We start from the raw sequence: 15,408 nt of genomic DNA on the forward strand, positions 1-15,408 counted from the left end.
GAGATATTAGATGACATAAGCTTAGAGCAGAAGAGCAGCCAGGGAAGACAGTGTTACATAGGAAATGCAGAGAAAGAGGGAAAGAAGCCCTAACAAAGGAGGGCATGGGCTCAGAGAACATATCAGTCAAGCTCCTTTGAGCTGTACATATGCTGACAGTGATGGGTCTGGGTGTGCTCTGCTCTGGATGGTTTGTCCTAAGAGCTTCTTGTCATGATTTGGAAAAATCAGTGCAGTCTGATTATGTGAACTCTTATCTCTACAAATAATATTTAATATTTTTCCAGAAAGAAGCACTACACATAAACGTAACATTAAAGCTTTTATATCTTAATTTCCAAAGAGATAGTACAATATATATATATATATATAACGAATGTGTTAACTATGTTGAATTAATATTTATTAAGTGGAGTACATGGTGTCAGATGGTGAACTGAAGCTCAGCAAGAGACCACAAGAGAACTTGAAATAGGTTTATTATTCACATGGCTTGCCTCGAAGGACCACAAGGGTTGTGACAGCAGGTTGAAGACTGGGACAGGGCTTGGGGCACATTCCTTCATTAGGATCTGTGAGTAGATTGCTTTGGGCTTCCTGGGCTAAGGCTGGATGGGTCAATGCGAAAGAGTGGGATTTTGGTAAACCCCATGGTGGTCTTATTAGAGGCAATGTAAGGCCTTCAAGGCACTGGAAGGGGAGACTGTTGATCACAGGGGCTACTGGGGAGGTCATATCAGGGACTTGCATTTGCTTGTGAGTCTCAGGGCTGCCCTGTAGGGTGTGCATCTGTTTGAGAGGCTAGGGTCAGTTTAGGGTCCCTGCACGGCACCTTGCAAACAAAATGGATACTGGGGCAGCAATACTATGGAATAGCTTAGCTAAATTCCTGACAAGATAGAGAGATATATGTTGTATGTTATATATATGTGTGTGTGTGTGTGTGTGTATATATATATATATATATATATATATATATATATATGACATATAAATATAATACTACCTTTCCAGTAATCAAAATGATAACTGGGATTTAAGGAAAGTTTGCAAGAAACTAGGGATGATGTGTGTCCTGAAATAAATCCTGTCCAGGATGATGAGACAAATTACCCACAGCAGCCCAAGAGCGCTTAGAGAAAATGTCACTGACACTTGACTCCTAATACTTATCTTTATTATGAAAAGTGTTTCCAAAGTAAAATGATCCTCATAATGATTGCTTCCAGAGATCAAGAATGAATAATTATATTTTCATATAAAAATCAGCAAAACACAGTAACAATACATAAAATAATTCTAATTGGCTAACAGTACATCATTCCATTTCTGACAGAGATGCTCAAGCACTGAATTGTCTTAAGAAAACAAGTTAAGCTTTTGTCACCTATCCTATTTCTCACTGCAAATTGAAAAAAAAAAATCAAATCCCCAACGAACCCTCTCCCCCTTTGCTTGGCCACAAATGGCTATGGAGGTAACTGATTCTATGGGCACACCAAGAGCTGATGAGAATCATAGGCTTAGAGGCTTTACGAAACTTTTGGAAATCAGACTTGGAGGGGGTATTCCATCTTCAATGAGTCTCTAAGTTAAACTCCCAGAACTGCCACAGAACTGTTGCTATTATAGAGCTCATTTATCTTTGGTAACTAATCTTTAAAAGCCTCTAATTTTTTAAGGGCAGTTTTACGACAGTTTAGAAAAATTACTGTAGATCCAAGAGAAAAAAAGATGATCTGAGTCTAATTTTTCACTTAACATAGAAATCATACCAACAGCTGTGGTCCCTGGTTTCCAGGCCATGCAACATACAGCAAAACAGGAAACCAAGCTTTCATGAGCCTCTGGAGGTAAACACGATTACACAGGCCCAATACTTTTTAAGAAAAATGGAATCAGTCGGAGAAAAGAAGTGTGGTCAACCACTGATCCAAAGTCTGTTGGGAAGCTGATGGCAGATAAGTGACAATATTTTGGTTTCTTCTTATCAAGAGTTCCAGGAGGCTGAGAGGAATGTGGGTGGATGAGATGAACAGATAGATCTTGGGCTAACTGACCCCTCCCATCAGTTCCTGGCAATCTTGAGAAGACCCGGTCTTGTGAAGATGCCAAACGACAGGCCATCTGGCTGCAGAGACTTGTATTTCTTTGAGCTGATGGGAGTCCTAGCTTGTGGCCCTTTGCTAAGCCATTCCTTTCAAAGGCTTCAAGGCTGAACTTCAGTTACAAAGACCTGGAAAAGGTTCAGGTTGTTCTTTCTGTGTCTGCAGAGCTTACAAATTGTTCCTTATAATGCTTTATGTCCTCTAATCAAGTTTTCTCCATGAAAACCAGCATCAGCGATGTTCCCTCTGAATATATATGAGAGACGTTAAAACTGCACAGAGTGAACAAATGGATAGTCCTCCCCGGCGTCTACTGAGTGTCCCTTAGAGGAAGGGAGGGGACTGTGTACATAAAGGCGGACCACAGGGTCCTTCTCTGGCGGCTTCCATCAAGAACTACTGTGGCCACAGTGAACCTGTACCAATTACTATCTGCGGCATTATGCATGACCCCAACGACTGTTACGATTACTGAGGGTATTCCTTTCATGAACAGCATATGCTGGAGAGCAAGTGTAATAGCCAGAGCTAACTGCATTTTCTCGTCCCACACGAGTTACCTAAAAACTGAAGCGGCTCGTCATCACTTTCTCATCAGGCTGAGTTTGACCTAATTTGGTTTTCTCTTAATTGAATGTTCTAAAGATTTCAGGGACACTATTTATCTACAGAGCAGAATCAGCCAAAGACAAAGAAAAAAAAAAGGTAAGCTAATTAGTATCGTTAAGACCTCAACTATCACAGGAAATGTAAACATTTAACCTTTTGTTTCCAAAGGATTTCTTGAAGCCTCTCCAGATATTAATGACATCATCACATACACAAACAAACAGAATCTCTTAACACCTTTGGAATTATTCTGTATGCTTCAAATTAAGAAAAAAAAAACACTCAAATATTCAGGCAACTTTGGCATTAACATTCTGAGAAAGGGACAAAAATAACTATCAATACAAAAACAGAATGGGAACAATCATGGGGGTCCATAAAGGCTTCTCAGAAGAGCTCTTTTGCAAAGACTCAGGTAAACTGAAATCTCCTTTTTTACATCAGCCCAAATAACGATGAGGTTCAAACACAAGAAGTGGGAGATCCAGGCCCTTCCTGCCTCATGTGAAAGCATGTAGTTCACTCAAACCCAACCTCTACCAAATACTCAGAATGCAAGTTGGCAACAGAATGAGACATTCTGAGGATCACCCACCGTTTTGGCTAAACATGGTCTGATTTTATCTCACTAAAGAGTGATTTCTCTCATCCAACTTCTTGCTTTCTTTGGGGAGTCTACCTTTCTTCCTCGCCCACCATTCTCTGATACCTGTTTCATTATCTGATGGTACCTGAGGACACCATCTGTCTAGCAGCCCGGCAGGAATTGGATGAAAACAAAACCTTGGGGTGAAACAGCACCTATATGCATTTTCCCCAACATTCAGCTTAATCATCCAAAATACTGACAGTTATTCAATTCTCCATATGTGTACCACTAAATTTGGAAATGTGAACTACATTTGGCTTATATGCTGACCTTAGGTCCTCTGTGATCTTAGCCTGAGGCAAGAGAAAAGATCCTACCAACTCTCATCTGGGTGAGTGGCATGAACAGGAAGTTGAGAGGGAGGTGGGAAGTTTCTCTTATATACAGTGGATAGTTTTTATGAAAAGAATATAGATAAGGATGAGTCAGTGCTCTTTTGGTTTTATGTTTTGGAGAAACATAAATGTACATACATAGATCACACACTGTCATATCATTTATTGACCCACGGCCAAATTCTACTTGTTTTCTACTTTTTTTTCTCCACTAAGAGATCTAGAAAAGCTATATAGCATTAGAGAATAAAATATTACTTTTTCTAGACTTCTTCCTACACACCCCTTGGTATCCTGGAAGGGTTTGAATATGACCTGGAGGAAGGAGCTATCAACACGGGCTAAGGTAATCAATGGGAAACAACACTGTCAGTAACCTACAGCTGCATATACAAAACGCACTTCCAAAGCTATGGCCTGGCACAAGTAGAAGATAAGATATCTCACATATTTTTCTCTCTCAGTCTTATCATGCCACCATGATAAGGGGAAGGAGTAGAAAGAAATACATTATTTTGCATCTTAACAGGTCTACAAACACCACTTTGATTAATCAAAAAGAACTCTTTGCCCTAAAATGCAAAATGAAATAAAAATCTATAGATACATAGGGGACTGTGTTAAGTGAACGTCACTGGTCACTGAAGCTCCGAGTGTTCTCAGTCCTCCTTCCAAGGGACTTTTGGGAAAAATAAAAAATTGCTTAGATTTGCCTTTGCTAAGGACAGACTTGGTTTACGTCTTTCCATGCAACTGCCCCAAACCATTAATTTATGAGCCAATCTTTTGAAATTATTCTTCTGTGGTAGAGTATTAGATGACCAGAATTTGAACACATGGTGGTTCTCTGGTTTATTTCTCCCTTTGAAGACTTGCCCCAGACACTACAGCAAGGTACAATTCACTTTTCTTCCCCATAGTTTAGTTGGTAAGAAAGGAAACTTGCACCATCTCAACATTTTTCAGCTGTAATATGCTGTTTCATTTTATATATCTGCATTTTAGCAGATGTTCAGATGACTAACAAGAAATTTTGATGTTTTATGACTGGTCCCAAACCATCCACAAATTACACTCCTAAACATACCCCTGTTTTGTGAAATAAAGTAACAAGGTTTTACGAGAAGAATTAGTTGCTTCGTTTTCTCAATAAACAAGCAGACATATGTCTAAGGCTCTTTAATTATCATTATGGGCCTTATCAGAAACAGACTATTTCATATATAGGTGGGGAAAGATTTAATATTACGGCATGAGTTTTTTTCTGTTTGGGGGCATTATCTTAATTATTAACTCAGAGATTGCAAATTGTGGGCACAAAGATTTATTTCAATTTTTTCAAAAGTTTGAATCGAATGTGAATGGTTGTAGGACATGCACTCCTTAGTATTTCTGATGCTGTGGTCTTTACTATCCCCTAACTCACACATTTATGCTATTTACTACATGGCGGTGTTAGACTCTTGTTTTGTTTTGTTTATGAAATAAGTGTTTGTAATACCTTTTTATTCCCCCTTACTAAAAGTTGGAAGGGAAGAGATAAAATCTTTGGTTTATGTGAATGGTTTTCTTATTTATACATAAATAACACTGCTGTGTCAGGAGACTATAGCAACTTATTTTCAGCAGCTTTCTCATTGCTGATATTGCCATAGTCCAGTAGAATTTAATTATTTTTTTTGGAAATAGTTCCGTTTGAATAAAAAATCCTGGAAACCGAACAAGTCTTCAAAGAAGCAAACCAGAGGGCTTCAGGTGCAACACCGCTCAGTTTCTAGCAACAGGAGAGTCAGTCTGGGTCATATTTAAGGAGAAAAGACAAACAGTAAAATTGTCCTTCTCCCATTGGCTTTATTTTGCTCAGAAAAATCCAAACACCAAGATCAAATACTAGATAGCGCACTTCCTCGAATGCTGGCTGCAAAAAAGCGCTTTGGGCTACGGCTGACCTTTGCCAGCTGTTCAAAGTTCCTTTGCTGCGCCAAAATATACTTAGCTTCTTTTTTTTTTTTTCATGACATGACAGGAGATTGTGGCAATTATAGGGGTAGTGCTGAAATCTGGTTAAAATCCGCTTTCTCTTTCTGTTATTCTCAGAGCACGGGACAAATTCCCAATAGTAAGAGCAATTTCATTGTCTCTAACTATGACCTTAAGCAAAGGTCCTCCTTCAGAGCCAGAGCACTGACCTCATAAGAGGGAAAAACAACAACAACAACAAAAACACAAACACACACAAACCTCTGTAACCTACAAAGTTCATCTCCAGCTGGCTACTGTACTCACTGGGGATATCCTGGCCGTGTGCACAAGAAATGATGCCTATTCCATAGCAATTTAATACAAAACAATTTTTTAAAGTTCTCAAAAAACCATAGTCTTTAATTTGAGCTGTGCAAATCGACCATGAAGAGTGGCAATTAAAAAGCCTAGCTCATCCTGCTGAAACTTTATACAGGGAAAATGGTCACTGAGGCTATATAGGCAATTTCAAAACCGGCACAGTAACACAAAGAAAGCAAACCTATTCGGAGCAGTACGAGAATTTTGCACTGGGTTTTGCGTGCTCTAAGTGACAAGGTAAGCTGTGACTCCTATCCAACTGAGTTACAGCAATAGAAAGGGGTAGAAGCACATGGAGCATCTCCCTCACTGTCATGAACCCAGAGAGTAAAAGGGATGAGGAAACCCTCTTTTGTCCACAGATTTACAAACAAAAAAGAAATATAAATAATATTCTAAGACAGTACAAATGCAAATACTGTTCCCTTGTGTCAATCACATACAGCATGCCTACGTAGAGAGAATGGTAATTCTTCTTCATTCACAGACAGGACATATGGCAGTGCACTATTCAAAATGCTTTGATAATCCTAATTTTTTTTTTTTTTCTGGTGCTGAGATATAATGAAAGGAACTGCATTTGCAACTTATTAAATACTTCCAGGAACAAACAGTTCACTTTGTTCGGGACTTGTAGTTTTGAGGAACTAATCATCCACAGAGCAAGACCCAGTCAGGAGGTACCCGTTGGTACCGCTGGTCCCATTGGTGGTGGTCGCCGTGTGAGGGTTCTTCCCTGGAGGTTCGGAGTCTTCCTCATCTGAGCTGGACTCAATATCACTTCGGTCGTCCTTGGACACCTGTGGAATACAAGAAGGTGCGTGTAACCAGCTCCTAAGGAATCATCAAGGTATGGCATGGTCAGAAGAGTACGCGTAATCATCCATGAAGGGAAACAGATGCAAACGTGAAAAATCTAAGAGGACAGGTACACTGCCGTAATAGTTAGTTCTCCTGCAGGGGAGATATGCAATTTGGGTGAGGAAGTCAGTTATTGAGGAATGGAATGTAGGTGGGTTTAGGTATTACAGGGGCCTAGGCATTAAGGGACCTTTGCACAGTGAGAATGTACTAGATCCTGAAACCCACTCTTACTGGTAAAGTGATGTATTATAAAATTGGAATGGTATTATAGGAATTTGGTACAAATGGATCAATTTACTCTCACACATCACATTCCCCATGAGAATCTTGTAAAGGATTCGCTGCACTAATGGGGATACACAGGCTCAGATAATTTAAAGCATCATTCTTGTTTGGCTCTGTAATATATTATTTTACGACTTAATTTTTCTCTCCTGTCTGCCAAAATTAAGTAGAAATTTTGTTTTATATACTATATAACAACTCATGGAGGCAGGAGGCATTTTCGGAACCTGCTGGGTGAGGTCTAGTTTAAAATTAGATTTTAATTTTAAAATCTTTTAAAAATGTAAAAATTTAAAAATTTTAAAAATCTAGTTTAAAAGTAGATTTCCCAAAGAAAATCTACTGACCAGATCATCACAACTGGACTTCCATCATTCCAGAGTTCTTCAATCCTCTACCCAGTCTCATTATGTAATGAGGATAGCAGGCTCAGGCACCAGCATATGTGCTATTACAAAGGACAAAGTCATAGTCTAGCAAGGAAGTAATTTAGGGAGAGATTAAGAAAACACTCAACTGCTTTTAAAATTAAAATAGTTTGAACCTCCTACTCCATCTGTCTAAATTAAGGTCAGCATTTTTACCCACCATGCCTGAGGGCCTCTGAGTAACTGAGCCCTGCTCACTTGTTTTTTGAGTCGGGTGGTAAGTTGGTAAGTTGGTAAGACTGTGTCTGCTGGAAAGAGCAATGGGTGGTTAAAGGGAGCTGGAGGCCTGGTGGCCTGGCTTCCTCAAAGCTTCCCCAAATCCAGCTGCCTGTCTTTCTCTAAGAAGTGCGCTGGCAGTCTCCTGGGAGGTGTATCCGAATGAACTGGGGGCTTTTTCACATCACGTCCTCCCTGTGCCCCCCATGCCGCCCACTGGAGAAACCACTGTGGCTTCAGGACAACGTCATCTCTGTTAGGTGGGTGGGGAAGAGGCCGCGTGAGAGCTCAGAACTGCTGCTCCTTTCTCACCAGAAACAACCAAATAAAAATGGTACAAATGGACTGCTTTCCAATGCCCCTCAGATTAGACTGAATGCACACGGACCGTCTCCAAGACTATTTAGATACTGAAAGACCAAAGGGACTGAATTGTTTAGGGTACTTGAACCTAATAAACATGGGTCACAAAGACAGCATGAGAGTAAAGCCCCACAACATTGAGACATCCATTAATCATAAATTAAGCTGGTAATAGGAAAGAAAACTCCAGTTTCAGAGAGTGATCAATTTACATTTACATGCTTGGATTAGATGATCTTTAATTTTATTTGGAAAAAAAATGATGCTTATGTCATTTTGAAGGAAAGGAATAATTTAGAAGGTCTCAAAGTAACCCATAGAAAAACAGAATTCTTAACCCATGGCCAAGATGAATCTAACTGTCCTAGGTGAACAGCAAGGGCAGATATTCTGAAGCCTGGCATCTGCAATGAGATTAATAATCGTCTCTTGGTAAGACTGTGTCTGCTGGAAAGAGCAATGCAGTAAGGATACAAGTAATCGGATCCACCTGTCCTTGGTTACTGTTACCATGAGGACAGCACTGTGCATATTGATGTAATTTGTATCCAGAGGAGGAAAAGGAGCGTTTAACAGAAATACAGGTGCTCATTTTTTTTTATTGTGTTATGTTGGCCACCATACAATACACCATTAATTCTTGACACAGTGTTCCAAGATTCATTGTTTATGTAGAACACCCAGTGCTTACAAGTGCTCATTTTAAAGAATAAGAGGTCACAGAGGAAAAATGAACTTTCTCTCTGAACATTTTATTGATCAAAATATTTTAGATTTATATAAGAGCTGATACTGAGAACTGGCTGCACAGTACGCGACTAGATGTCCCAAGTCCCATGGAAGGGGCCAGCTCTGTTTACCTCACTGAGGACAGGGTGGTCAGGGCAGACTGGGGCAAGAACTGACGCTCAGGCCTCCATTCTGGTCCATGGTGATCCTCTCCCCAATTTAGTTTTGTTTCTTCTACTTCACTTTTGTCTATTTCTGGTTTTTTTTTTTTTTTTTTAGCAAACATGTTACACACTGATGAAAAAAATTCCTCTCCTTCTGTTGGATGGTACAAAATTTAGCAGAATGCAAGCTCTTGCAAAGGGCACTATTCACTGAGCTGTTTCTAGTATCCCTTGCACCTGGTGGGAGCCACAGTTCAGTGAAAGCTTCGGGTCAGTGCCAACTTATTAGCTAGAACAAGACGCATGGAAACAAAAGCATTTTTTCTGAGTGCCCTCCAACAGGCTAACGTGGCACCCGGAACAAGGAGGGAGAGAGAGAGGTATGAGGAACTTACATGTAAAGGGTTCCACTTTCCAGCCTTCCAGGGTGGCAGAAGGAAGAGAATAAACAATGAAAGTAAGAAAATATCACAGAGAACATTCTGGAAAAGTCACTGTTCCCAAGAAACATTATTTGAATCAGCCTCATGAGTCCATATTTAAACAGAGAGATTTAACTAAGTTTTATTGGAAAAATCATAAATGGGCATACTGCATCATAAAAGGAAAGAAGTTATTAAATTTCTGTTCAGCACAAGTTTAATCAGAGAAGAACCATGGGAGACAGAGGGAAAGAAAGACCACGACAAATAACATATCATTTAGTTTAAAATTATAAATGCAGATCAGTGGGAATCATCAGCAAACCAATGCTACAAACTTAAAAAAATTAACTAAGTAGAAGAAAAACAAAATTTTGGTTTGTGTTTCCAGGAGCTTATGCTAAATTATGAAGAAAAAATATAAGATTTCATAAAGTTCAAAATGATAGTGTTCTTGTTGATTAAGAAGAAGCAAAAAACACAATTTTCTGGGATGTATCAGAAACAGTAAGTAGTAAGTTTCATCTTACCTTGCCTTTTGAAATAGCTTTGCAAGCTATTTTTACAATTAAGTAAGACCAGAAGCAGTTCAAGCCTTGTATTAGCAGCAGCAGCAGATTAAAAACCCACCAGGAAGGGTAAGGTCCAACGATCTCCCAGCTTTCAAATAATGTGGTATTTAACACCCTAAGGAAAAAGAGAAAAGAATCATGGAACACAACTTTTCTGTCTGCCTTCCAAGGAGCGTCAACTGCCGTCCAGAAGCACAAGGCCAGCAATACCCACTAATTAGATCCGCCCTGCAAGGATGGTCTGAAGTCGGACCAGGTACTTAGAAGAGTCATCGCTGGTGTCATAACATGATGTCCCTGGTGTCATAACATCCATTATTTAAGCTCTAGCTTGAGCCAAGTGCTTCAGCTCTTCCTTCGCCTGCTGTCATTTCCTCCGCTCATTTCCGTCCCATTTTTTTGGTTGTGACGCTCTCTCTTATTACTTGTTAAAAGGTCTGTTTTGTTTTCAAAGTTGCTTTTGGTCCTTCAGTAAGCGTGAGGAATACTATTCGATAACATTATAGTGCAAGGGGGAAAGAAAGGGTTAATTAATTCCAGAGACACTCGTTAATAAGTCTAAACTCTATGCGTAGCACAGCAGTGGTCAGAATGCACTTAAGACCCAATCCCTGTCCTCAAGTGGTTTACAGTCCAGTTGGGGAGACCCTATAATGTACTTAATTTTATAAGCCTTCCTCTGGGAAAGAATTGACAATTGAAAAATATCATTGTGAAATGATGCTTGAGATAAATATTGGAATGATTTTTTTAAAAAATTTTATTTTGGGGGCACCGGTTGGCTCAGTCGGTTAAGCGTCTGCCTTTGGCTCATGGCACGATCCCAGGGCCCTGGCATCGAGCCCCCGCATTGGGCTCCCTGCTCAGCAGGTAGCGTGCTTCTCCCTCTCCTTCTGCTTGCCGTTCTGCCTACTTGTGCGCGCTCTCTCATAGATTAAAGATTTTTATTATTTATTTATTTATTAATCTGTCAGAGAGGGTGGGCTCGTGCAAGCACAAGCAGAGGGGGCAGCAGGCAGAGGGAGAAGCAGGCTCCCCACAGAGTCGGGAGCCTGATGCGGGGACTCAGTACCAGGACCTTGGAATCACTACCTCAGCCAAAGGCAGTTGCTTAACTGACTGAGCCACCGAGGCTTCCCAATAAATAAAATCCTTAAAAAAGAAAATATTTTATTTTTATTTATTTACTTGAGAGAGAGTGCTCAAGCAGGGGGATAGGCAGAGAAAGAGGAAGAAGCAGACTTGGGCTGAGCAGGGAGACTGATGCAGGGCTCAATCTCAGGACCCAGAGATCATGACCTGAGGCGAAGGCAGACACTTAACCACCCAGGCACCTGGATTGATTTTTTTTAATTACTTGAATATAACGAATCGTGTATATATGAGGTAGGCAAAAGTATTCGAGGTAATTAGTTCTCTTGGTAACCTACAATCAAGAGCAGAATGGGCAGCCACCTGGGGCAAACTCGTAAGACAAAGACCCCCTTTGTAAGAACAGAAAACAGACAGAAAATTTTAATATATGAAAGAGTGCGATGCATGCTTTGAGAGAGGTTAAGAGGAGTACTTTGTCAATTCACTAAAGGGAAAAAAACCCTCAATGTGCAGTTGGGATAAGAAGTAAAGAAAAAGGGAGAGTGAATAATAGACACAAACAGGCTCCCTGACCCTAATTTCAGCAACCCACATTTACAGACCAGAATGAAATGCACAGAGTATATCTAGATCCTGTCACACTAGTTGTCTCTCAAGAACAATATACAATAAACATGGATGTTAAAATCTCAAAATCAGTAATATGGAATTAAATTAGACAATTCATTACAAGTATATTAGTCTTCAGTATAGTAGAATTCATGCTGGTGGAAGGGGACAATATTAGGAAAACTGTTAATATAATGTATTACACCCATAGGCCAAACTGGGACAAACCTAATTATTTCAATAGCACTGAAAGACAGTTGGTAATTTTCAATTCCCCATTGTTGATGTTTAAAAATTAGAACTCAAAGGATTTCCTTAATACGATTTTTACCCAACTCAAGTCAGACATTGCCTTCATATTTAACAACACCACAGTTACTGCCTTTATAATCAGGAACAAACCACAGCCAGCTAGCATCACCAGTATTATTTAACACTATCTGGAAAGTTCTGGCCTTGAGTGTGGCAGAAAGTCAAAGACTTCATTTCAAATACGTAAACATTAAACCTCTGTAACTGTTTTAGAAACAACAAACAATCAAAATTTCCAATAGTAGGGAATGGTTAAGAAATTAGTTTTCATTCTTATTCCAGAAATTATGAACTCACTCAAATATTAAACAGGTTTCAAGAGTTTCTTATGATAGAACAAAATACATAGTATCACCTCAACTTCATAAAATAAATGCTATTGACCCTTGAACAACACAGGTTAGGGGCACCAACCCTCTATGTAGTCAAAACTCCATGTGTAACTTTCGACTCGCCAAAAATTTAACTACTAATAGCTTACTCTTGACCAGAAACCTTACCTATAACAGTCAACACATATTTTGTATGTTATATATATTATATACTGTCTTCTTTCAGTAAAGTTAGCTAGAGAAAAAAAGTATTAAGAAAATCATAAGAAAAATTCATTTATAGTACTGTACTGTATTTATTGAAAAAAAAATCCATGTATAAGCAGACCCGTGCAGTTCCAATCCATGTTGTTCAAAGCCAACTGCAATTGTAACTACATGCCCCCCCCCATAGAAAAACGGAAAATTATAATGCCTTGAGAAGAATTAAACAATGCCATTATAGGCTTTTTTTGGTGCATTAGAGAATTTTGTATTTTCTTCTTTACAATCTTCATTTTTTCCAAATATATCACAAATAATTAGAAAAAAATACAAGTTATTTGAAAGGAGGAGCACATTAAGATAAGCCTGTATTTTATCCTTGTTTATTATCCCAAGAAATAGCCATCTTTCTAAATGTCAGTTTGCAAGCCGGAGGCCAGCAAATCTAAACAAGGTCGAACTCCAGGGCAGTGAGGGAGGCCCCATCCGTCTTCTGCTTTTCTATCTCCAGCACCTCACAAAACACCCAGAAGTAACATGCTCAGGAAACATATTGGTTGATTGTGTGTTTGTTTCGTAATCAATTAAATAGGCATGTACAAAGGCAGGTCTGGAATAAATCAATTTTATTTCAGAACTAGCTCTGCTTCCTGACATACTGTATGTTTGGACATTCAGAAGGGAATCTAGTTTCTTTTGAACAGAAAGAGGTCCTGTAGAAATAGCAACAATGATTGCATTATGCTATTCGTTAGAAATTAGCCTTTGCTGGATTACAGGTTGAGAGACTTTCTCACCATTAGTATTTGCTTGACTTAATTTGAGCAGGTGTCATACAGTCACTGGTGACATGGCAGTCGCATTAATTTCTGAAATGCTACATCAGAATTCATAGGCTTTGCCATGACAATCCGTGGCGCCTCTGAGATACTGCTCACGAGAAATGGGATTGCTTTGAAAATTGACTTGGGTGCCTGCAGAGACACTTGGGAAAATACAATCAGTGCACCGAGTGGATCTATCTCTCAGTGAGAAGCTTGGTAAGAAAAACAATTTAGACTGGGGGAGAGATCTCATTATGGCACCTGGACTCTGAAAAGCAGCAAACCCAGGGAAGGGGGTCTTTGATTCGCTGCAGAGTGTTTGATGAGAAACTTGTTCCTTTTTGGGCAAACTGTTGAAATGGGGAGTACAGGATTTTATCCTTCCTTGGAGGTTAGGGTTAGGAGTATCTACTTTCCTGATGTTATTGTGAATTTACAGTGACAGAGTTGTGAAGAGGGGCTATCTCTAAGCCTTGACAGAGGGAAGCTTCGGGATGCTGGAAATATTCCAGGTCTTGATCTGTGTGGTAATGACACAGATTATACCTATATAAACTTTACAAATAAATGTATCAAACTATACCCTGAACAGTTGTGCAATATACTATATAGGTGAATTACATCTCATAAAATAAAATGGGAAAAGTACTCTGTAGGCCAAATGCCACCAATTTGCAACCTCTGGCTTCCATAATTACTATAATACCAGTGCTTCCCCTCCCTACAACTATTTGGGTTCAACACATGGCTTCTAAGAAACAGAATTTTTTTTCCCTTCCCAAGTGATAGCCTACAGTGTCACACCTCCTGCTCCTGCTCAAATCACGTGGTGGACAGTTTGCAAAGGTGCCAGAAAGGGACCAGCAAAGGACCCTTTTCCTTTTCATTAACTTAGGCTCATTCAACCACTAGATGGCACATCACACACGTGCAAAACATGCTCAAATAGGTCTGTTCTGCCAGAACCATCTGCTGAAGAGTGGCTCTCAGCACACACACACACACACACACACACACACACACACACATCACTCCATCTGTGGGTTACTCTCCCCTTTCTAAGAATCTTGCTGAACAATGCAATGAGGAGGCTTAGCCTGCAGTTAGGTCTTCCTGCACGATTCCTGATGAAGATGGATGCCTGCAGGGCTGAGCTGAGCTCCCTGCGATTTGCTGGGGATGAGCAGAAGCACCACTTACCACCCGAACAGATTAGCCTTGATGAGTTATTTTAATGGATGTTTAATGAATCACAAGAATTTATCTTGATGATGCCTTATACTTATCTGTGCTCATGTTTAGCTTTAATGGATTCTTCATCTTAAATCATCACAGAAACACTGTATAGACTCTCCAGAGCCAGGGATATATACACCAAAGGAAAGTTTACAACTTTTTTTTTTCTTTAGCACAATAGTCTCATTTTAATATGACTTTAATATTTAAGGACTTATATTCTAAGCATCAGTGTGACATCTGCTATCTCAGGCCTCAGAATTCTGCAAGTCTCATAATATAGCACAGTATAGAAAGATCTCCTCTGCGTCTCATTTGGGAAAGCTGTAGCCAATGCTTCATTTCTTCATTCTCATGACTGACAACTCAAAGTTAATGTTCGTTATCTTTGATATGTAAGGCTAAAGAATAGGCTCACTCTTGACTCTAATCTTACTTTAAAAATTCTCCAGTAATTTAGAGGTAGGGCCATATAACGGTGCGTGAGATATTAAAGACCAGAGGCCCGAGTACTCTCATCTTGTGGATGAGTTATGGGTCGACGTTGATGATGAACCCGGGCCTGACCAAGTGGCCACAGGCTTTGCCTCACTCATTCTCTTCAGCCCCACCAAAGATCTCCATCTGAGCCCTGGGTTGGGGGTTTCTGGAATGATCTGTATAAAATCCACAACAATGACTGGACCTGTGTCTAATATCCAAAGAGAGC

At 39.7% G+C, this 15,408-nt stretch overlaps 1 protein-coding gene across 3 annotated transcripts in view; it reads right to left on the reverse strand.

The window, feature by feature from the left end:
* Positions 1-1,160: 1,160 nt before the first annotated feature.
* Positions 1,161-15,408, reverse strand: part of CERS6 (ceramide synthase 6) — a 314,544-nt gene continuing 300,296 nt past the window's right edge. For 2 of the 3 annotated variants that reach the window (XM_045066921.1, XM_045066919.1), the window contains 3 exons: positions 10,046-10,202; positions 9,489-9,512; positions 1,161-6,844 (listed from right to left, as the gene is read on the reverse strand). In XM_045066921.1, the coding sequence (XP_044922856.1) occupies positions 6,692-6,844; positions 9,489-9,512; positions 10,046-10,202 (334 nt within the window). In that variant the 3' untranslated portion in view covers positions 1,161-6,691. The remainder of the gene's footprint in view (positions 6,845-9,488; positions 9,513-10,045; positions 10,203-15,408) is intronic. The other variant, XM_045066920.1, reaches the window with a different exon arrangement.

Source organism: Mustela putorius, unplaced genomic scaffold, assembly GCF_011764305.1.
Source record: "Mustela putorius furo isolate JIRA1106 unplaced genomic scaffold, ASM1176430v1.1 tig00003869_pilon_pilon_pilon, whole genome shotgun sequence".
Lineage (NCBI taxonomy): Eukaryota > Metazoa > Chordata > Mammalia > Carnivora > Mustelidae > Mustela > Mustela putorius.